Raw genomic sequence first — 24,103 nt, 5'->3', positions numbered from 1 at the left:
CTTTAAGAGGTAGGAAGACTTGTCTTGTTGATTCTATGCATTTTGCTCTCCCAGAACACAAAGTGCATACTTCACATTGCCTAAGACTTTGCAGACAGACATCACCAGATGTGGTTCTTCAGTGCAGTTTTCAATTGGAACCCAGTCGCATCATCTTTATAACTATGAAGTATTCTAGTATAAAACAGCTGGACATGCTACAGCTGCCCTTTTGTTCCAGGTGGTGTTTCACAGGTTGAGAAACACAACATAATCCTCTATATGAAGCAAGAACTGAAAAAGACAGCTCTAGGGAGCACACGGTATTGTACATACATTCTATAATGTAATTCAGTACAGTCTATAAGCAATTTTTCTCAGATCCATTACTCTGGATAGCAGTATGCCTACTCACAAATACTGCTTCTTAGCAAAAGTGCCAGGCAAACACTGGTTTACAAAGGGCAGAAGCCTTCTGACATTACTATGTATCTGTTCTGTGGCAATAGTCTTTTTAGTATTCAGAAACACAGCAGCAAAGGTATCCGAAGTGGTACAGATAGCAAAGGCATGGTTAGGCATCTGTTCAAAACATTATGTGACTACAGTAAGAGCTGTCATCCAGTCTGGACTATCATAAGGGCATTATAAACCAACCAAACAAAAAAAATCACTTATAATTATCTCACAGTAATTAGAATAATTATCTTGCCTTGTAACTTACCTGAAGTCTGCAGTTGCTGCAAAGGATTCCAGCTCTGTAATAGAGAAGACACAAAGAAAGCCTTCTCCACTTCGGAAGTAGTTGTCCCTAATTGCAGCATAGTCCTCCTGCCCTGCTGTGTCCAATATATCAATTTGGACTTCTTCCCCATCCAGAACCACCTTTTTCCTATAGCTGTCTGCTTTGGTGGGCTCATAATCTTCAACAAACTAGAAAACAAAAAACCTTCACAATATAAAGTCATGCCTGTACAAGGCAAATACTTCTATTTGCCTATAAGGATATAACAAACATCCGACATGGTTACAGTAACTAATAAGCAAGCATACATATTTAGGCTATGTGAGGTACTTAAATGATTCATAGTTAAAGTAGGCTCTCCATCAGCCCAAACAGTCTATGGGTTTTTGCTTTCTTCAGCCTTTACAAGGAAATTTTAGAGGTAAACGCAAAACATCAATGTCTGTACACTACTGTATTGGTTTTGTGTGGCAAGGTTTTGGCAGCGGGGGGGTGGGGGTGGCGGTATAGGGGTGGCTTCTGTAAGAAGCTGCTAGAAGCTTCCCCTGCGTTCAAGAGAGCCAACACCAGCCGGCTCTAAGACGGACCTGCTGCTGGCCAAGACCGAGCCAATCAGTGATAGTGGTAACACCTCTGTGATAACATTTTTAAGAAGAAAAAAAAGTTGGGACACGGAAAAACAGCCACTGGAGCAAGGAGTGAGAACATGTAAAAGAACAAGGCTGCAGACACCAAGGTCAGTGAAGGAGGAGGAGGAGATGCTCCAGGCGCCAGAGCGAAGATTCCCCAGCAGCCCCTGGTGAAGACCCTGGTGAGGCAGGCTGTCTCCCTGCAGTCCAGGGAGGTCCACGGTGGAGCAGATGTCCACCTGCAGCCCGTGGAGGACCCCATGCCGGAGCAGGTGGGTTCCCGAAGGAGGCTGTGACCCTGTGGGAACCTTGCGGTGCAGCAGGCTCCTGGCAGGACCTGCGGATCTGCGGAGAGAGGAGCCCACAGAGCGGGTTTTCTGGCAGGACTTGTGACCCCATGGGGGACTCACGCTGGAGCAGTGCGCTCCTGAAGGACTGCATGCCATGGAAGGGACCCATGCTGGAGCAGTTCATGAAGAACTGCAGCCCATGGGAATGGCCCACGTTGGAGAAGTTCGTGGAGGACTGTCTCCCGTGGGTGGGACCCCACACTGGAGCAGGGGAAGAGTGTGATGAACCCTCCCCCTGAGGAGGATTAGCAGCAGAAAATAACGTGTGATGACCGTAAACCCCAACCCCATCCCCGTCCCCCTTGTGCCGCTGGGGGGGCTTCATGAAGGAATCCGGGAGTGAAGTTGTGCCCAGGAAGAAGTGAGGGGTGGAGGGAAGGTGTCCTGAGATTTGGTTTTATTTCTCATTACCTTACTCTGGCTGATTTGTAATAAATTGAGCTAATTTTCCCCAAGCTGAGTCTGTTTTGCCCGTGACGGTAATTAGTGAATGATCTCTCCTGTCCTTATCTCGACCCACAAGCTTTTTGTTATATTTTTCTCTCCCCTGTCCAGTTGAGGATGGGGGAATGATAGAACAGCTTTGGTGGGCACCTGGCGTCCAGCCAGGGTCAACCCATCACAACTACCCAAGCCTCTGCTTCTGGTCAAGCACAACATCTGGCTGTGCTCAATTATGCTATCAGGCAGTCCTGGCTTTGAATATATTTAGTACCATTTTTTAAAGGACACTGAGGCCATAACATCTGCCTTTTAATCAAAAAGAATGACTTTCACTGGAAAAAAGGAAACAAGAAACAGATTTTATTTCCTCTCTTTGACAGCTGCATAAAAAACATGGAAAAAATTGGTCATCATTCAGGCATCATGCAACTCACCTAACTGAAGCAGCTTTGAGCTATCATACCTAAATAAGTTCTAAGAGGTCTAGTGAACGATGACAAAATACGCTGATTATATGACAGAGCATCTAATTGCTTAGAAGTCTGAAAAATGCCAAATTATACCTTCACAGGTATCTCTAGAAGGTAAATCACTAATCTCAAAAAAATTTTGTTCAATTTAATCACTGACTTTCATACCACATCGTACACATTTAGACCCTTTCAGAAAATAACTGTACTAATGAATGTTTAAATAACACTATGTAGCAGACATATCCTGAGATAGTTTCTAGTGCAGATTCTTACCTCATCATACATAAACTGTAGTGTTAAAGCAGATTTTCCTACACCACCGCTTCCCACCATGATGACTTTGTGTAAAGCCAATGAATTCTGTCCTTTAGGCTTATTTGCTGCCATCTTTGGATTGCAGAAAATTCACAGGTATCAAATGAAAAAATCTAGAAGAAAAAATATTACATCATTAGTTTTCTTTCCCTTCTACCACATGCACTGTTTAAAGTGGATTTGTTTTAAATCCCTACATATCTAAGGACTTAATTTCAGTTCTGTTATCTTCAGTGAAAGCTATCTGCTTTTTCACTGGAAGCCATTCCACAAATTATAGTGACCTCATCTTTTTTGTAGCATGAGCAAAGAAAGCCTTCACCACTTGGAAAGGGCACAAGTGGGTTCACAGCATCCAAGAGCAATTAAGGGAAAGGACTTACATTTTGGTATGCAGTGTTTTCTCTTAAAGACACAGTATTTGTCAAGAATTCTTGTTAGTTTACTAAGCAAGAATTGAAAAAGGAAGCCACAGTGAGTCAACACCATACAAGAAAACATGAGATGACAGCTGCAGGGGAAAGAAAACAGACATTTGAAGGAATTTCCAGCTTAAATAGCAAGCACCAAGACAGAGCAGCAGCAGCAAGGATTAACTAGTGTACTTTTCCAGAGAAAAGCAAGCAAATGTGTCACTTAAAACCTAAAAATACCCAGTTTCAGTAAGTCAATCAGGAACTGAAAGAATAATCTAGTTTATGCAGAGTGGAAAGATTCAATGTGCCTTCCTAGGCTACAGATGAGTTACTCTGTATATTTGGAATAGTTGTCTCAGCCCCACAACTGCTTGCTGAAATGCAAATCTCTGCACCTCACCAATACCAAAGGGCTCTATGACAGTTAATTCACATACAGTCTAATGTGCGTGTGCACATGTACAAAAAGTAACAATCCCATTAGCTTTTTTTAAAAAAAAATCATGTCATAGTTTTAGCAGATCTCCAACTACTATCTTCCTGCACCTTCATTTCATTCCCTACCTATCCCAACAGTAATATAACGGTATTTGTGTTACATGAAGACAGAATATTCTGTCTGCTTGCACTGTTCTTAAGACAAGGGAAAGTCCCTGCACAGTGACAGAACATACCCTCCTCCAGAGATTTAAGGTCAAAACAAGCTCTGATGTCCAAAAAACACAATGACATCTACATTACAGAAGATGTAAGTAGAAGACACGTATAGTAGTAACTAAGAATCAGATGTAACTTAGATTTTGTTAATTAGAAAGCACAAAAAGAACATGTTCACATGGCAGAACAATTTAGTTATATACAGAACTATCAGATAATAATACAGTGTAGTTACAAGACACCCTTAACCCACTGCCTTTAGCCATCACTATCATTTGACAGTCTCACACTAAAATTACATCCTCCTGCATAATGAATCGCCCTTCTGTGCAGCTTAATCAGAATGTGAAGAATGACCATTTTCTTAAAACTTATATCAAAAACCCTAGTTGAGGACATGCACTAAGGTTGTTAGCAGTAAGGCACTTAAGTGTAAAAGCATGCTGACTGAAGCTTCAGAGATTAAGCCAATCCTTCCTCAAATTAAGAAATAAATAAAAAGGTGTACTGGTTTTGGCTGGGATAGAGTTAATTTTCTTCAGAATAGCTCATATAGTGCCATGTTTTGGATTTGTGATGAAAACAGTGATAACACACAGATGTTTTAGCTGTTACTGAACAGTGCTTACACAGTGTCAAGGCATTTTCTGGTCCTCACGCTGTCCTGCCAGCAAGTAGGCTGGGGGTGGGCAAGCAGCTGGGAGGGACACAGCTGGGACAGCTGACCAAAGGGATATCCCATGCCATAGCTCAGCAATAAAAGCTGGCAGGGAAGCTTGCCAGGGCTGCCATTGCGCAGAAATGGCTGGGCATTAGTCAGCTAGTGCCAAGCAATTATTTTATTTTAATTTTTTTTCACCAGTTGTTTTTTCTTGGTTTTGGTTTTCTTTGTTTTAAACATATTAAATTGTCATTATCTCAGCCCACTAGTTTTCTTACTTCTACCCTTCCGATTCTCTCCCCCATCCCACTAGTAAGGGGGAAGTGAGCAAGTAGTTGTGTGGTACTTAGCTGCCTACCAAGGTTAACCAACAACCTATGTGGAAAACTCTCTGGATCACATTCAGTGTCACTACTCATTCTGCTGTCAAAGAATTCTGAAAATGCAATTGAAAAATAAGTCACTTAATTAATCTTTCTGGGGAAAACAATTTAAGTGAAATAAGCTGCTGAGTAAGCTGCTGTACTAATTATAGAGATATAGCATATCTCTATAATGAGAGAGAGAGAGCAGAGAAATGTAACTAACATCATGTTACAAGCTCTTTTAGAAAGGAGATGGATGAGAAAAACCAAACATTTCCTTTTAGGCCCTCATGGCTTAAAAGGAACCATTGCTTTCTTTTTACTCAAGAGGGAGTACGAGAACATGAAAATAGCTCCAAGCCATGTGTACATTTTCAACCTACTACATTGCATTTTGAACTACTCCACATTGTTTTGTCTTTGCACTTTTCTTTTAAAAGTAAAAATGTGTCCTGATAGTCATGCTTACTTGTTTTGAGTATGTATTTTAGACAAGTAATATAAAGAAAATTCCTCTGAATTCCAGTCATCAACTGACAACAGCTCAGTTTGCCAAGTTTAGATTACAATACATACTCTCAGAAGCACAGAAACTGAAGCAGTAGTATACCTGGATATGACCTTATTAAGCAACAAAACAGACTATTCTTCTGTAAGCACTTCAATACTGAAACAAGTCCAAACGAATTCAGCAGGACCTCTGACAGATGAGTTTGTGCAAAATCAATACTACAACCTGTGAAAAAACTCAAATACACAATAGTAATGTTTCACAGTAATATTTGCTGTAAATTAACCTACAGTCTTTAAGTAGATTGAGCAATGTGAAAATTCATATTTTACTAGAAGCTGCAATTCAACAAGTAGTGTCCCAGTGTGACAAAGAAAAGCTGCCACTTTTTGTGCTTTGTGCAACAGTTGACACATGCTTGAAAAGCCAAAACAATGATGTCCAACCAATAAGATACTTATAAACAATCAAGTTAGTGATGATGCTCCTTTTCACTGAAAATTCTTTAACCAGAAAGATTTTATGGCAGCCAATCATTGTCAGAAGCCTTGATAACACCCCTTCAAAGAAGCATAAAAGACTGAGTCAAAGAAAGAAACTTGGAATTAAAAAAACCTGACCCAACCAGTCAAAGCAGCATCCCGAGTCATCAAATCATCAATAACTGCCAGTGAACAACATTCCAGTAAGATACTGAAGACAGCAAAACTTCACGCTACCACAGACTTCAAATCTTAAAGACAAGCTTGTCATAAATACTCTGCCACATTTTGTAGTGGAAGGAGGCTCAGGGAGGTCAGTTTGCTCTCAAGTTCTTCACAATCCAATAAAGATATAGTGCTGACAAAATTCAGGCCTGCTGAATGGTAGACAGCATGGAGAGACATAAGTTACAAACAAAGCAAGTACAGTCTGATACTGTGCAAACACCCAATCCAGAGAGACTGCTTCAGAGCAAGTATTCTGCCAGAGAGCAGAAAGACCTTGAAAGTAATAAGTTTTAAGCTACTGCCACATACTTCTGTTTCAGTCTGCTTTCAAAAGCAAAGAGGAACATAGATTCCAGTTTTAACAGTAAAGCAGCTGAGATGAAGTTTCATGCAAGGTAAGTTTTTCTACCCTTAATTTATGTAGTGCAACTTATTTTCTTAAGTAGTATTAATTTAGGTTGTATCTAGCTTCTGAATTGTCCTACTTTATAATTATAAAACTGGCAGAGACTGTGGCAGGAACCCTACTGTATGAAGCTCAAAAAAGCATACTTCCATGTTGTGTACTGTGATTTTTTTTTTTCTTCAATCTTCACAGTGCAAAATTGTTTGGGGGTCAGAAGATAAACACAGGCTTAACCTGCAGTAGAATCCTATGTCACCCTACAGCAGAGAGCTTCACACAGAGCCAAGCAGGGTGTTGTCAATAGCTATATTATCCATTTACACAGGTCAGCTTTTTACCACACCCATTAGTAATCCCCATTGCAGCAATACATCTGATGGCATATATGAAAGTTTGTTTTTAAACAGTTCTTTATGTAGTCCAAGGAGTTGGAAGGGAAGTGAAAGCTTAACTGGCTCAACGACATACTGCCATGCCTTCACTCAGAAGGGCGAAAGCATTGTCTAACCACCATGCTACGGATCAGTCCTCACCTCCGCTGCAGATAAACGCCTAGGAAACTGCCCCTTCCCAACATGCTTGAGCAGATAAGGGCACGAAAAAATGAATCTCAGTGGCTGCTCAGCCAATATAAGCAGTTCTCAAAGCTCCTACAGCTGCTTATTGCCTGCTTGCAGATAACCACCTCCACAATTCTGAGCTCCATTTAATGGCAGGCTTTCAGTTGGAGCCAGGATCATTTTTGTAGAGACAGGTTAGGGAGCGATTAGATTAAATAAGAACTGCAAGAATAGGAGTTACAATTCATGTTAGCATCAGCAATGGCATCTTGTCCAACAGTCTAGAAAACTGGTCAAGGGAAAGACAAGTAGGTAGCTAAATAACTTTTAAAATCATCCTACATGATTAAGATGTAGCAATGGGACTTGTACCTGTAGTTGGAAAACTGTTGCCTGTCTTGAGTGACTGGTCTACCTGTGTCAATACTAACTTCTCCAGAGATTCACACCTTACATAGAAGGTCCTCTATGCAAGAAATACAATGTTATCTCTGGTCCACCATGGATTTAAACACAACATTCGGCTCCACCCACCAGAGAAGTGAGTTGGAAAGTGCTCCTGTAACAGACTTGGACACAGCGAGCATCTTGTTAACTGCTGCATAAAGTCCTGGAGCACAAAGTGGTTATCCAGATCCACAAAAGTAAGAAAGATGATCAGGTGCCAGCACAAAAAAAAAAAGGGGGGGGTTCATCTGCAGGGACAATATTTTCAGGGAGGATATCTTTGCAAATACATGGTAGGGAAGAAGGAAGAAAAAAATCAGCAGGAATCCTTGATCTCTCTACATTAGTCTTTATTTTGTCCTCCCCTTCTTCAACCCAATAAATTGAGACCTAAAAATATGCTCATGGGTGGAAAAACCTTATGGTTTTTATCTCCTCATTCATCTTGCTCATCTGATCAAACTCAGAAGACTCCTCTTAAGCTGTCCTATTTCTCAGATGGCTTTTTCTTACAGAATAACTTGCTCCAAAATAATTAATCAAACCATGCTTCCTTACATATCTGTGCCATTTGTCCTCTACATCCCTCCTCAATGCAACAATCCCAACATTCATACACTACAAGGGAGCAAAAAAGTGGCCAACAGAGTAGCTGTGTACCAGCCCAAATGGGGCGACATTCAGCTCAGCTTGCTTCCTTTCCTTCACAGGAAGCACTGGTACAGATTTCTCCCTCTTTAGCCAGCAGCACATATTCAGGAAATTTATGGGAGCAATCACATCCAAGCCACCTAAACCTCTGTCAAAATGTACCCCAAACTGGCCAGTAGGCCAAGAACTAACAAAGAACAGAGCATACAATCAGACTCATTTTCTTAGAGAATGTGACTAAAAGAGGTCAAGAAGCTACTCTGCCCATTTTGATACCCTGGAGTCTCGCAAATGCAATGTCAATGAGAGCAGACCAGGGAAGGAGAAGCATTACACCGAAGTCACATCATTACAGGCACAAATTCAGCTGGCATCTTCTGCAGTCCTATACATAAAGCTGAATGCAGGCTTTGTGAAAACACAGTTGTCCTTAACAGGAGGACTTTGATTTGCTGCAGGCATTTGTTTGAAGGGGACTAGTTAAACATAGCTTTGTGTTTAAAGATAGTTGGTACAGTTAGCACAGTAGATTATAGTTAATAAGTAGAGATAGTGGTGCCTTTCTTCAATTACAAAACAATTTCTTATATTGTTATCTTTATAGCCTTCATAAAACTATGACATCAAAACTGAATTCCAGTTCTTTTGTTTTCTTTCCTTCAAAAGAAGATTACATAAAGATTTGCAAGACTGTCATATTAACCTCACTACCCACTCACTTTCATGATGAGTAACTTTCTTCCCTGAAGACTGTTTTATATAATAAGCATCAATTACAACCAGTAGCTGATAGATCACAGCACCTGCTTTTACTCTGGTTTTTAACTGAGTTAGAATTTGATACATTTGAAGGAACAGGAATAATTTGAAATAGGTGAGCTACCCGCACAATATTAAGAACTACAGTTAGTATGCTTTGACCAGAATACTTCCAGAAAGGCAAAAATATTGTATCAATCACTTACAGAACAATCAAAGAAAATTTAGTAATGGAGACTCGTGTTCTTCTAAACAAATAACTGGATCTTTTTTTTTAATCGAAGAAACTAATACCTGCACTACTCTGTACTTTACACTTAGTATAATCTATCACCTCCAGCAACATTAGCTGCAACTTTTTATCTCATTCTGAAGTGAAGATTTATAGTACAGTAACCCCACCTTCTAAAGTTTGTTAACTCCCACAGAGTCATTCACAACTCTGTTGCCTCGCATGACCTAAAAATTACAAGTTCAGCTTTCTGAGAAAAAGCACAGGACCAAGAATTTTAAAAAGTGTCAACATATTTCATATCCCCAGGGACCATCAAGTAATATGATCTTCTCTGTTATTAAAATATCACCATTTCATCCAGTTACTTCACTGAGTCCAGTAGTTTCAGTTTGGTTAACAACAGCAAAATTATACTTGAGAATGTACTGTTTGAAAATGATCAGCACAGAATAGCATACTAGATACAAAATATCTGGAAGACACCTCAGGAATGACTCAGATATTCCTGCAACAAAAATATTCCTGGAAATGGGGGGAGGCAACACCAGGCAAGCAGAGTCTAACCCTCCCAACAGCTGTTTCCAATTACAATATTCAACCTAGATCAGCAGAAACACCCCATGACCCCAAAATAGATAGGATACATGAGGACATAGGATGGGATACCTGATGCCAGCTGTTTTAAGAACTGGAGAGTAAGGAAGTTTTTTAGGTTAGATCAGCATTATTGTAATAAGTGTCATTCCATGTCTCGAGTTTGACTGGTGTTTTTATTACAGTTTAAACACGCAACATCTGTCAAGCTCTGCATGAAGTAACATCAGTATTTTATTAAGGTAGAACAAATATTTAAAATATTAAATAATCACTATAAATTCTAAGTAGTAGCCTAAAGAAGGAGGAAACTCAACCGAAATATTCAAACCTACCTTAGAAATGACCAGTCTCATTAGACAATGAAACAGGCCACCTGAACCTCAACCTCAGAACAAGTTAGAAATGCTTTCACAGTAAGTCCTTTCCTTTCTCCTGAAAATAATCCTTTGACATAAACATGTTTAACTGGGAATTAGGATTCGTAGCTTCCGATGACTTTAACATGCAGTTAAACCACATTTGAGGTTTGGTAAGAACGCTTCCTTCCAAAGCTCTCTAGGCCACACCAGAAAAGGTAATTGTCTCTCCCACACCCACAAAACAAATTTACTAAGGTGACTACATATTTACTAAGAAAGGTAAACAGTAGAAAACTGACTTAAGTTCTATCTTTCAGCAGCAGCAAATCTCAGGCAAAAGACCTACATGTCCCAGCTTCTTGAGGCAGATACCTCAAACCGTAACCATATCTAGGCACTGAAACTGGAAGAGTCAACCAGTGAACTCTTCACCAAGTAACTGAGGTCCCATCCATCCTATCAATTACATCACACTGCTATAAAGGACAGTGGTCCTAAATGCCTGCAGCTCTGTACTCTTAAGACATCACAAGAATTGCGATCCCTCCAACAAGTAATCATTAAACCACTAGCAAACAGTAAACAAGTTCACAGCCTTCCAGCAGTCTCCCCAAGGCTCCACAGGGCCTTAGTGTCAGCTTCTGGGCATAGCCATGAACTATGTAGCAGCTTCTGAAATGAGACTAGATATGTATTCCATATGTTTTAAGTCATCATTTCAGCCTTTAGTTTCCAAAAAGCCTCTTTGGCATCCCACAAGACGACTTTTTGGGAGGCACTTCCATAGAGAAATTTCTTGACATCCATATGGAACAGCACAAGAAAACCCTGACAAACTGAACAGCAGAAATAGTCTGGAACAAAATCAAGGTCTTAAGATTTTAAACCTTGCAGTGTACTGAGAAGAAAATGAAGCAGCTACATAATTGTCCACAGAAAGAGCTGACAAAACACACACTTGAGCCCAATCATGTATGTCTGCAAGGCTAATATAAACTGAACCTGCAATGGTCTGACTGATACTGCCATATCCTTTCCCTTCCAGGAGCACTGGTGTTTGCAACAACTAGGTGGCAAAGCAGTTTGGAAGTTGCTCTACCCAAAAATTAACCTATACTGGTTTTTGGACAGATTAGCTACCTAAACAAGCTTGCTGGCACTAAAGACCAGCCAGAAAAACACAGAGCTGACCATAGGGAAACCTGAACTGCAGCACCTCCAGTGTATAAACACTGTGGAAAAACAATGCAAGTGTCAAAGTTCCTCAACCGTAATTTAGCACCTGTTGAAGATTCTTCCCTTTTTATAAGTTATGTGATGACTGTTACAGGACATTTGGAAGAATTCTAGACACTTGCAATGGTTTATCTGGACTGATCCAGAGATCAGTGGGAAAAGCAGCAAACTCAAGCACAGCACCCAGGTTAACACAAGCAGCTAGCTTGTTTTCATAGTTTGACTAAAGTTACACTATGAAGTAATTTTGGTAATATACATATTTACATGACAGTCTAGAATAGTGTTTCTGTTTCCTCAAGTTCACTACGTGGCTGGTGCCCTATCACAGTCTATTCTAATCACTGAGGAAACTTAGCTTTCTGAGGTTGACAGTGTTGAAGTGTTGCCTTAACACAAAATGTAAGAGTCATGTCTTCTCTTAGATTAAATTTCTAAACACGGAGGTCTGTAATCTAGAATGTTAACAGAAGACATTAATTTTGTATTGACTTAACCTTATATACCATGAGGAGAGAATTAACAGTAATGGCAGTCATGGTAGAAGAATGAACAATTAATTACTTGTCATCAGCCTGTCAAAGCTACCCACACTAGAGACTTGCATGGATTCAGAGGCAAGACAGACAAACAGGTACGATGGTACTACAGCCAATTTTCTAGCATAAGCAAATCTAAGGAGGAATGAAAGGCTTAAACAGAAGAGGGGGATATCTGCAGAAGAGGCTCCCATACCAAATACCCATAATTAAGCCTCCTGACAAAAGTCAAGTCACATTCATGGGAGCTGCTATGTAAAGCAGCTGCTACTACTGAATTTTATTCAGCATTTGATATAGAACAAAGACACTTTTTTCTCCCTTCATAAAATGTAAGAGGCAACGCATAGCCAACAAGGTTGAACATTTCAGGGTCTTAAGTTAGTGCTGTTCAACTGAGGGAAGCACTTCAAGGACACATTTGAGCTAGTGTCACCTAAGACATACTCACTACAGCCATTTTCACCCTGTGTTTCAAGTGCAAGAAAGCACATTTGGAAGCTAACTTTTGAGTGGTAAGTCAGGCGTCACTCACACTTGCACAGAGCTGCCGCTTCCAGCTATTCTGGAAAGCAACAAAAATGGAGTTCCCTTGAAGGCAATATGCCAGAGCTTGCAGCGTGAGCCTCAGCAGTTCACTTTTAAAAACAATTCAAGAGCTCTGTATTCAAAAAGTTGCTCACAGCATATTCAGTATCATAAACCCAGGGGTTTTGTCAACCATGCTTCAAAAGAAATCTCAGTCACATCACTGTGTCCTTTTTGCCCCTGTACACTTAGACTTCAACATTGACTGAAGAAATTTAAGGAAGATTTAAGTGTAAGCATTTTGAATTAGCTTGATGAAGTAAATTCTAAACAAAGTCTGAAAAAGGCTTCCAAAAGACATACTTGAAAAATAAGGTTTGGCAGAACAAGTCCATAAATCAGGTTTCCTCTAAAACAAGTATCTCATTTGTTAACAACCCTATACTCTTCCTTTAGTTAGAAGTTCAGAATATCAGATGTGTATTTTCTAGGAAAAGCAAATATCCATATGGTTATTATTACAGCCAGAAAAGATGACTTAAGAGTCACACTCACCAAACCCAAAACTCCACCCAAATAGTTTCAATGCTCTATAGCCAGGAAAGTAAACACGTGACAGAGAGATCTAGAAACAAATGGTATCTGCAAAGCAAAAACAAGCTTCCACTAGGCTCACGCAGGCAGCACTCAACACTGTTATGGAATCTACAGAAGGGATGCCATCCACATAGGTTAGGGTTCCGGCTACTTAGAAGCAGCCGCCTTGTGTTGCAGGCATCTCGCTTCACAGTGAGACAAGTTCTGATGCTGATAGGTCAGGGAGTTGATCCTGCTCAAAACAACTTACTTTGCCTCATTAGCCAGTCATATAGTATTATGATGAAAACTCACATGAACACCCTTAAATTCTTTCAAGGTATTAGCACAGACAGAATGAACACAGGAGCCTTGTTTGAATAACTCCTATGAAATTCTTAACATAGAAAAAGTTTAAGCTTTCAAATAAAGCATTTTCGAGGCAGGCACTGCCTTCTTCCATGTGGTTAGTGCCTAGCTGTATGAAGTTTCAACAAAAGCAGAGTAGGAATACCAAAATACATTATTCTTCACATTTTATTAATTGGCTGCTGGCAATGAAGGATGCAGGGAACAAGTGCTCCAGCAGGTGCAAGCACATTTTTATCAAAGGCTGCAGCACAAATGGTGCAAACACACAGGACCACACACAGGTCATTAAAGCAAGAGACATCAAGAAGCAGGTACCACCACATTCTCCATCTCCTCTTCTCAAATACAGGCAAGCGTTCTCTCTCCCCACAGGTAGACTGCATCAATACACCAGCCAAATGGAACCTAATAAAATAGGAGCATGTTGGATTTTGCGTTTCAAAAAAAAATCCTTTTATTCCTCTAAGGATTCATCCAGCTGTAGCAAATAAATTTCATTAGTGAAATCTGACTTGGCAAACTAGGTGACTTCATTCATTTTATGACTTTGCCATCTGTTTTACCACCCAATTACAAATGCGTAAGTACTCTTCTGTAGTAGTATTGCAAGAGCATTACTTTTGTAGCCATATTTTGTTCCAGTAACTTCTCCTCCTGTTTACATTCTATGCAGAGCAAATTGCTCCTCCTAAAATCCTAATCATTTTCCTGTTTTATTCAGAGGAAGAGGATTTCATATGCATAACTCACTGAATGAGACTGATTTGCAAACACACAAAGACTTGTAATTAACCTTTTGAGTAGGTGATTCAAGGGCACAAGTAGTTATAGACCTGACATTGCATGGTAATACAGCATTCATGAAGTTGAAACACTGTTTAGTCTGATCTGTCCTCATTTTTAGATGCTGTTTGTGCTAAAACTATTAGATCTATGATTTGAAAAATTGGTAGAGTCAATCTAGTAGATCTAAAAGACCCAATCCAGCAATTAATTGTCTTTTAATTCAATATATGCTTGCCAATCATATGATACATGGTAGAGTTTCATGGCTATTTCACATATTATGGGCATAAGACATGCAGTAGCTAGACATAGATGGCATTTAGTTCATGAACTTAGTATGAAATTATTAACATTCAGGTCAATTTATCAATTTCCACATTAAGTGACAGTGCAAGGTGATTTTGACCTTGCCCTGCTTAAAATACTGATCAGACTCTTCTTGCAGTACCACAGAAGGTTATTTCCAAATTAAATGCTCTCAAATTGTAAAGTAGTAACTTTTAAAAAATGCTTTTTGTTCCTAATTCTTATACCTCATCATACACATGATAATTCAGAACATTGCAGAACTGTTAAATGACTCAGAAGAATGTAAGTGTATAAGTTCTAAGTTTTAACACAGAACAAGCTATCTAAAAAATGTTCTTTATACAGCAATGTATGTGAAAATCATGGATCAATTTCTGAATACAGAAGTAAGAATAACATTCATTTGGGTATCAAGTAATCTATCTGGGTAATCAAGTGAAGCAGCTATCAAAAACATCTGATAAACAACCTAAAAATTAGTTTTGTAACCACACTCCAAAGGCCAGGAGTCTTGGAAAAGGCACCATTAAGGATGGTACACTATTGCATATCACTAGATGGGTCTCAGGTGTGTCTCTCTTCCTATGGCCAAAAATGCAATGCAAAAGCTAAAGGCATTCCAGTGGTGGTCACAGACCAAATCTGGTTTATTTTAAAGGTCAGACTCCTCAGGGAAGAACTACCAAGAAGTCTGTCTATGGTGAAATCCGATATCTTCATCAACATTTCATTGATTTAATTCTACACGTTACAACACTAAACACTACCAAGTGCGAGCTGTATTTCTTTCTGTACACATGAACTTTTAAATTCCAGCGAGAAGTATGTGACCTAATACTTTTTCAATATTGCATGGTGTAATACAGGATTTCCTCTGGCCTACAAAATCTTCACTGCTGCTGACTTAGGAAAACATTTTATTTCCAGCTGGTCACCTGCACACTTCCAATTCAGCTGCAGTACTTCTAATAACATCAGTTCTCCACAGAGTCAGAAACTAATTTTACAGTTTTTTAACTTGAGGGCTTTATTTCTTTTACCTTAATACAAACACAGTCAGAGTCCTGCATAAAGTCTGGAAAAGTTAGTGTTGTTAAAACCCATTCCTGTTGTTCACAGACAATGGTCATCATGAAAGATTTTAGTCTGTTGAGAAACAGAAATTATGTTCCTGAAAATCTCTCCTTCAAACTACTGTCAAACCAAGAATAACTATGCCATCCTGACTGGGTTAGTTATGACCATTTCAGTATTTATCACATTGTAATTCACTGTTCGTATTTAAAAAAACCCCACCAAACAACCTAGTATTTGCCTACAGGATTGTTTCTGCTTCAGTATCTCCTCCCAGAATTACGCTTTCCCATATCTGTAAAAAAGTCTTACCTCCTAAAATTGTAGCAAAACCTATCAGAAAGATTACAATATAAAACTTTGCTCCTCAAGCAATGCATGGTTTTCTTCAAATTTACACTTAAGATGACTAGAACTAATTTGCTTTTGCAATGCTTTTCAGAATACTCCAGCCTGAAGAAACTCACTTAAACTATGCATGTCATACACATGGCCTCAGTTCTAACTCATATACCTTGCAGAGAAGAATGCTTTTGTTAGACTTCATTCCTCTATCCATTTTGACTGCAAGAGCTATAAAGCTCAACCTTTGCAAGACAGAAAATGCAACAGATATAGGTTAACCTTCATTTAATCTTAAGAAAAAGATGCGCTTCTACTAGAAAAGTTCAACATGTGCCAATGCAAGTTACCTAAAAAGATCAACTTTCCCAATAAGATCCAATGAAAAACTTTAAAGAGACAGGACAGTAAAGAAGTTTCTCAAAATAAAAATCTGGACCTTCTATGGTTTTTGAATGATTCCAAACCCAAACATTTCATATCTCACTCGTTGGCTCTTGGGCAAAAAGGAGTTTAGAAATTCTAGCATTTTGGTGACCAGCTGCACTATAAAAATCTTTCCTTTAAGTGTAACTGTAAGCCCATCAGTAAAACTAATAACTACATGTCCAAAGTTAGTGATTGACAGGGAGCCAGTTGCATGGGAGTATGCACACAGGCTTTCCTAAAATCTTTTGTGGGTCAGCTACTGGCCTTTTGAAGAACACCATCAATCTACAAATTATAACCTCCCTTGCTCTGAACACAGGAAATACGAGTTGGCAATGCCTGCAATGGGATTCTTTAACAAAGCACAGAGACATTAAAGATGTGCAATACATATTGGTTAAAAGCAAGTATTTTCCCCTCGCAGCAGTAGCAGAAGGGTAAAAAGTTGAGATCATCACTAAAGATCCAAGATATTATCAAAACAAGATGTAAGAAAGAGGACTGAGGCATAGCTTGGATTAGGATTTGGAATTTAACTCTTCCAAGTCCAAAACACAGCAACAGTTCCTGCTTAAGTGTTGTGACACAACCACACCCAAGACAAGTTCTTCCCAGAACAAACACTGCATCTGGAAAAATCATGCGGTTAACTTCACTCTTTTTAATATTTCTGAAACAAATGCACCTATATTTTTTTTAATTGTTCTACAAACCAGTCCTTTATATTATGCTATCCACTAAAACAAAATGAGTACTGATGCAAACCAAATTAATAATTCAGACTAGCAGCTTATTGTTCTTTATCATAGTCTTTTAATTTTTCATTATTGTTCTTATCACAGTCTTCGTCAAACAGGGAATAACAATCAAGCACTAGCATTTTATGCATTTCAAGTCAGTGGGCACCTTCCTATCGGGGTACTCCAACATGTTGCCGGCCACACCAAATTTCATTACAAAAGTTACATGTAGCCATCTTTTCTTCCTTGTAACATCAACCAATTAATAATATTTTAGAGGGTGAACTTGCTTAGCAGAAAACAGTTCACAGAATCATAGAACAGTTTGGGTTGGAAGGGACCTTAAAGACCATCTAGTTCCAACCCCCCTGCCATGGGCAGGGACACCTTCCACTAGACCAGGTTGCTCCAAGCCCCATCCAACCTGGCCTTGAACACTTCCAGGGACGGGGCATCCACAGCCTCTCTGGGCAACCTGGTCCAGTGCCTCACCACACTCATAGCGAAGAACTTCTTCCTCATATCTAATCTAAATCTACCTTCTTTCAATTTAAAACCATTACCCCTTTGTCCTATCACTACACTCCCTGATAAAGAGTCCCTCCCCATCTTTCCTGTAGGCCCCCTTTAGGTACTGGAAGGCTGCTATAAGGTCTCCCCAGAGCCTTCTCTCCTCCAGGCTGAACAACCCCAACTCTCTCAGCCTGTCTTCATAGAGGAGGTGCTCCAGCCCCCTGATCATCTTTGTGGCCCTCCTCTGGACCCACTCAAGCAGGTCCATGTCCTTCTTATGTTGGGGGGCCCAGAGCTGGACACAGTACTCCAGGTGGGGTCTCACAAGAGCGGAGTAAAGGGGCAGAATCACCTCCCTCGACCTGCTGGCCACACTTCTTTTTGATGCTGCCCAGAACGCAATTGGCTTTCTGGGCTGCGAGTGCACATTGCTGGGTCATATTCAGTTTTTCATCCACCAATACTCCCAAGTCCTTCTCTGCAAGGCTGATATTTAGCCTAATGCATCTGCTCTTTAAATTCTGAATGACAATACTGAACTGTATAGAGGAGTCCAGAGTGCTCTGTTTTCCTTCTAGGTTAAGTTTTCCTGGTTTATTATACCTTACTTCCAGTGCATATGAATGAAATGGAATCTCAAAGCCATCATGCCTGATCAACAGCAGACAAAAAATACACAACTTGGAGCATGAAGGAAAGATGCTTTAACAAATTGTACTCATACAGACCAGTGCTGCATCACTGACTTCACAATGTGAACTATATCAATGTAAAAAAAAATTCATATTCATTTTCAAATCAGTGACAACTTCAAAAAGGTAAACATATAAAAAGTCAGAGAATTCAAGTTGCAATAAGGTGTACTGAGCTACCAGTCATGACCATACTGGACCAGTCATTGAAGCACCGCAATGAACTCTTAAATTGGATATTATTAAATATCAATTTTGATCTTCCAGAAATCAGTTGTTAAGAGTGTGCAATTTAGAGAGTTATTTCTTAAAATATAAGAGTTCTGAGGATTGGAATGAAGCTTTATTTGCATGTCACACTACAAAGGTGGAATTGATTTAGGTGGTTAAGTGTGTAAAAATTTTATAGTTTAGTGGTGTCATACCAAAATAGCTCTGTCACACAATAACCACCTTAATTCAGTATCTGATTTTGCTTACTTTGATCTCCATAGGTAACAGTGACAGATGGTTAAGGATGACCTTCTTGGGTCCATCTACTCAAACATCTTCCGTTGCGTGACCTCACCAGTCAAGGGTGGGTTTTGTGACTGACACAGCATGCCTGCAGAAGTCTGTCACATTAACATTGTTCTCCTGTCTGTATAGTTTCTTTTATTTTGAGGTCTGAAATAAATCCCACTAGGGGAAGTGTTGCTGGAGTTAACTACTTCCATACTAAAAGCCCTTTCAGGAAACTGCACAGCTATACCAACAGGACTACACTGGTACAGCCCTGAAATGACAGATGAGCTTTACTCTGCACTGTCTGATGGGCTTGAATGGGAGTACTAGCAAAGAGAAGGACTATACTACACATAGCTGGCTTTTAACACTCTTCACAGAAGTTTCACATCTGGAAGACTTCCATGGTTACTGCACTCTGTTTAATGTTGATGGAAACATTTCTGCCTGCCTATATGTGGGTGTTATACATAAGCATTCTCAGACTGCTATAGACAAGGATCAGAGTTAAAGATCAAGTCTAACAGTGGCACAGAAGGGTATTATGTTAGCATTTCAGAGAGTAAAATGAAACAGGTACCAAGGCCTGAATGCATGGCTGATCCCTGCTACCTACCTACTAAGCACAAGTGCCAAGCTCCTTTGCAAAATCACATTTTCCGTAATTTGCAGGAATACTTGTTTGGTCATACAGTATATTTACATGCCATTTTTTAATGAAACCTTGTGAGCCACTGCAACAGACATTCCTACACTCTTGCATCAAATGATGTAGTAAACTTACTGTTATAGAGAAAAATACAATACATTAAATGAACTGTACTGGTAGGAATTCAATGTATATTGTAATTGCTTGAACTAAGGAGCCAATATCACAAAATAAGCAACATCAATTCTGCTAAAATAACGACTGCAGAGTTACTATGCAACCAACTCTCTTTATATCTCTTGTTTGTACTACCTTCTTTGCATTCTTGGCTCCTCTCCATATTAGCATTATAAACTGATTACAGCATAGCTTATTTTGAATTCTCTATAGTAACTGTCTTTTTCATTACATCTCCTCTTTATGTTGTCTAACCTCTCCTACACACCTCTTTCTCCATTTTTCCCCTCTACATGTAGCCTAGACACTTCAGCGTTACCAATCTATTGCCCTAAAGGTGCTGGGAATTTTGATAGACACAAAACTAATCCTAAACAAAACATTAGTAGTAAATATTAGGCCACCCTCTATGCAAAGGCAATTAATTCTCTCATTGGGTCATTCTAAGGCAGCATTACTGAGCCCACACTATGTTCTTTCCAACTTGCTCCCACCCCTCAATCCAGTCCTGTTTTTTCTGTAGGATTTTCAGAATTTTTTTGCTGCTGCATAGCACTTCTAAGACTCAGGAGTATAAGCCTAACCTGGTGGTTGCGGGTTGCACATCTACCAAAGAGACTCAACAAGCAGCTGTGCCCACTGACAAATCCTTGGTTGGTAGGTGCTCACTCCGAGTCACAATAGTTAAGAAAACATGACAAGAAGCACACCAGGATTTAATAACTCCTTGGTCTGTCTGCAAGGCACATTTGCTATAGTTAAAGTGACTCTAAGCTCCTTACATCCAGAAGGACTATAAGTAATTTCAGATTCTGCAGACAGTAAGACTTACCAATAACATTTTAGAACTACTCTGAGAGCTGATTTTAAGTACCGCAACACACTAATAACATATAACCATTTCTTCCCTACTTAGTAATTTATAAAATGTAAAACATTTTGTAGAACGTTCAGTATATGCACAGTAATTATACCAACTATTCTATTTTCTTGGTCCCTCACATGAATTCTTCATAAGGTAGGAAGGAGACTTACAACAGTTGTCCCATAATTGTGTGTGTGATGTGGGCAGGCTTTAATATGTTCACAAGAATGCTGTCACTAGTCTACCAAACTACCTTGTTCACCTAAAATAGATTTCAATTTAGATGCAAAGTAATTTCAATAGCTTGGAGCCATTAGAAGTTTACTGTAAGCTGGCTGTAAGCACTCTCAAGGGTGTGGGGAGTTCTCTGTCTAGAACACATGTGATCAGCAACTTATTCCCAGGACCACTATATCCTATAGCCCTTGCTAGGGTGTCAAAACAAACAAATCCAATCACAAAGTTCCGGCGTTTTTCTCATACAATTATTTGTTCTTCAATTGTGAAACTGCAGGGAAAATAATGCTGTTGGCAATTAGCCAAAATGCAGTTGCCCAAACAACTTTTTATGTAACGAGACACTGTACCTACATTATTCTTTGATAACGGAGACTGCCATACATCAGTTTCTAAGACAGCAACAGCCTTTGCCTCAGGAATTATTTTCTTGCAAGTCAGATGCACTTGAAATTTAACAGGAGTAAAAGCTCATCTTAGAACACACCTGTTCAGGGTAATCCCATAGAAAAAGTATATGCAGGGATGTCAGTGCACGACTTAACTGAGGTTAAGAACACAACCATTCTTATGAAAGTCAGTCTGAATACAGAAGACACATGGACCACTGCAAGGTCTCCAACAACACTTACTTAACAGTCTTTTATTCTTCCTTGGTTGCTTTTAGCCAGCACTGCCTTATCCCCTCAGCCACACCTCTCCCTGCCCTGCTACCCCAATATTCCCCCCCCCCCCCCCCCAAATAGCCTACTATTCCTACTATTTCTATTGATTATTTATGTGAAGAGTACACACCCACAGGTGACACAGATAACAAATTCACAGCTAGCAGACATTCTAGCTTTCTCTTTCATAGTTAAAGATTCTCTCTTTAAGGTCTAAAAAAACCCCAAAAAACCACATTATTTCAAGATTGCCAAAGTGCACACAACTCAAAATACTGACTTCACCTTAAAATGGTTATATTTTTTCCCTTCCACAAATTCAGAAGAACATGACAAAGCGAAGACTGAAATCAAGGATTCTGCAGCAGTAAAGGAATGCATTCACTATTTAATATCACAGCTTATTTAAGCCCACAGTTGACCTCTCATGCAGTGGACTGAAGGCTTTTTTTGATCTTTTTGTGCAACGGTATGTCATATTCTCCCATTTTTACAGATAAGAAAAAAGGGTAACCATCACAAGCACTGGCAATCCCTGTAACTTCTACCATTCAGAGGCTTCCACAAAAACTGTTTCACAAGTGTCTCAAAAGCACAGACTAAAGGGTTTAAAGCTACATCAGAGATTTACGTATCACATAGCTGTTCTTCATTCTATTAAGAATGCTCACAATTTTCCAGAATTAAAATGTTGAGGTATGTGCTATTAAATAAGTCATCCGAAAAGAAGAATGAGTATTTTTAATTAAGAATCTAGTTATAATCACTATTATTGTGATAACTAATAGAATGCCAATATCTTCTCCCAGTCCATGCAGCCCCTCTCCCAGGAGCTCCTCTCTTTTCAGTTTAACTTTCATTGGAAAAGACAAAGAACGACTGATAGCTTTTTGTGCAGACCTCTCCATAACCTATCTTCAGACACTGAAATGCCAGCAGAGGTACGTATCCCTTTCACTCGTGGAAGCATAATGGTTTTCACTGCAGAATGCAAAGTGCCTCTCCAAGGAGAATTGGAAATGCAAGCTTGACACAAAACATTGGGGTCATTTTGAGTCTGAAAATAAACATTTTGGCAGAACGGTTCAGCGATGCTACAAAGCAGGCACACAGATCACACATAAAAACCTCACTCCAGGTGACTCTTGGGATAGGGATGGCCCACTTAACATCTTCATTTTTAAAGAGGCTCAATTAAGGGCAAGGAGCTGAAGCTATTCGCTTCCATTTAAAAGCAGCCCCAGAGTAAACACCAAATTATTTACCTAACCAAAGGCGTGAGCGTCGAAAGGCTCTTTTATTTAGGGAACTCAATAGGCATACATTGTACTTCTTCCTTTTGTTGCAGGGAAGCACAAGCTGTAGTTACCGGCAACGCCTTTTAAACTGGACCACTACAGAGAAGGAGAGCACACGAAAGCGAGCAGCAACTAGACGTTACAGAAACGCCGCTCTTACTCATCCTCGGACTGCGACGCGCGCACACAGACACACAGACACGCACGCACAGCGGCTCCGGCGCCCGGCCGCTGGCTGACACGCTGCCACGGCAGGAGCCGCCGCCGCGGCCGACCCGTCCAGCCCGGCGCGGGCAGGCTGGGCCGGGGGACGAGAGCCCCGGCTCCCTCCCTCCCTCCCTCCCTCCCCCGCCGGCCCCGAGGCGCGGGCCCTTTGTTCGGGCGAAGGAGCGGGGCCGCGCTCCGCCCTCCGCAGGTGCGGGTGTTGGCCGCGGTCACCCCGCGCCCCGGGGACGGGGACGCCGCACCTGCCTCGCCCCGCGGCAGCAGCAGGAGGCGGCCGGACCCCGGCGGCTCCGCCGGCCCCCTCCCCGCTGCCCTCGGCGCCCGGGCGGGCAGCGGCAGGCCTGAGGCGGGAGGCTCCCCCCCCCCCCCCAAGGTCGACGCCCGTAACCTTCAGGGAGCGGCCGGCCGGCGGGCCCCCGCGGGAGGCTGCGGGCCCCGCCCGCGGCCGCGCCCGCCTCTCCCCACACGGCGGGGTGAGGCCGGCAGGCACAAACCGCCGGCCGGGGGCGGCAGCCGCGCCCCGACACCGAGCCCCGGGCGGGGAGGGAGAGCGGCGGGCGCGGGAAGCCCCCTCCCGCCCGCTCCCGTCGCACCGGAGCGCTTCCCCCGGCGGCGGGCGGGAAGGGGAGAGAACGGGAGGGAAGGGGTCCCCCTGCGCTGTCCTCCTCCCCAGCCCCCGCTGGCCAGGCGCCAGGCGGCGCGGCTCGCCCCTCCCCGGCCCGGCCCGGCCCAGCCCAACCCGCGGCGTGGCCTGTCGCCCCCGCGCTGCCCCCGGCTCACCTGCGGCGGCGGCGGGGCGAGCTCCGCTGCCCGCTGGAGGAGCGAGTGGGGAGGGGAGGGCGGGGCGGGCGAGGGGGGAGCCCTGGTGCCGCCTGGCGCCGCCCCCGCGCGCAGAGCCGACGGCGCGGAGGGCGGGGCCGCACCGCGCCGCGCCGGCGGCCGCCGCAGAGGCAGGAGCGTCACCGGACGCGGCCCCGCCCCCCTCCCCGCGCGCGCGCACGCGAGACGGAGTCAGGCGCCGGGCGGCGCGCGGCGGAGGCGGGGGCGGGGCGGGGCGTGGGGAGAGGAGCGAGCGCGC

General features: G+C 41.7%; 1 protein-coding gene across 4 annotated transcripts in view; it reads right to left on the bottom strand.

The window, feature by feature from the left end:
* Positions 1-23,890, bottom strand: part of RALA (RAS like proto-oncogene A) — a 31,655-nt gene extending 7,765 nt beyond the window's left edge. For 2 of the 4 annotated variants that reach the window (XR_007508119.1, XM_049816971.1), the window contains exons 1-3: positions 23,806-23,890; positions 2,894-3,048; positions 704-912 (exon numbers count right to left, since the gene is read on the bottom strand). Coding sequence is in view for 3 of the 4 variants with exons in the window: in XM_049816971.1 (XP_049672928.1) it covers positions 704-912; positions 2,894-3,007 (323 nt within the window). In the remaining variant the exon portion in view is untranslated. Of the gene's footprint in view, positions 1-703; positions 913-2,893; positions 3,049-13,835; positions 13,926-23,805 lie in introns of all 4 variants that reach the window. The other 2 variants (XM_049816972.1, XM_049816973.1) reach the window with 2 other exon arrangements.
* Between the last annotated feature and the right edge of the window lie 213 nt (positions 23,891-24,103).

The sequence above is a fragment of the Accipiter gentilis genome, chromosome 14, assembly GCF_929443795.1.
Source record: "Accipiter gentilis chromosome 14, bAccGen1.1, whole genome shotgun sequence".
NCBI classification, from domain to species: domain Eukaryota; kingdom Metazoa; phylum Chordata; class Aves; order Accipitriformes; family Accipitridae; genus Astur; species Astur gentilis.
This window is presented reverse-complemented; position numbering and strand designations above follow the sequence as displayed.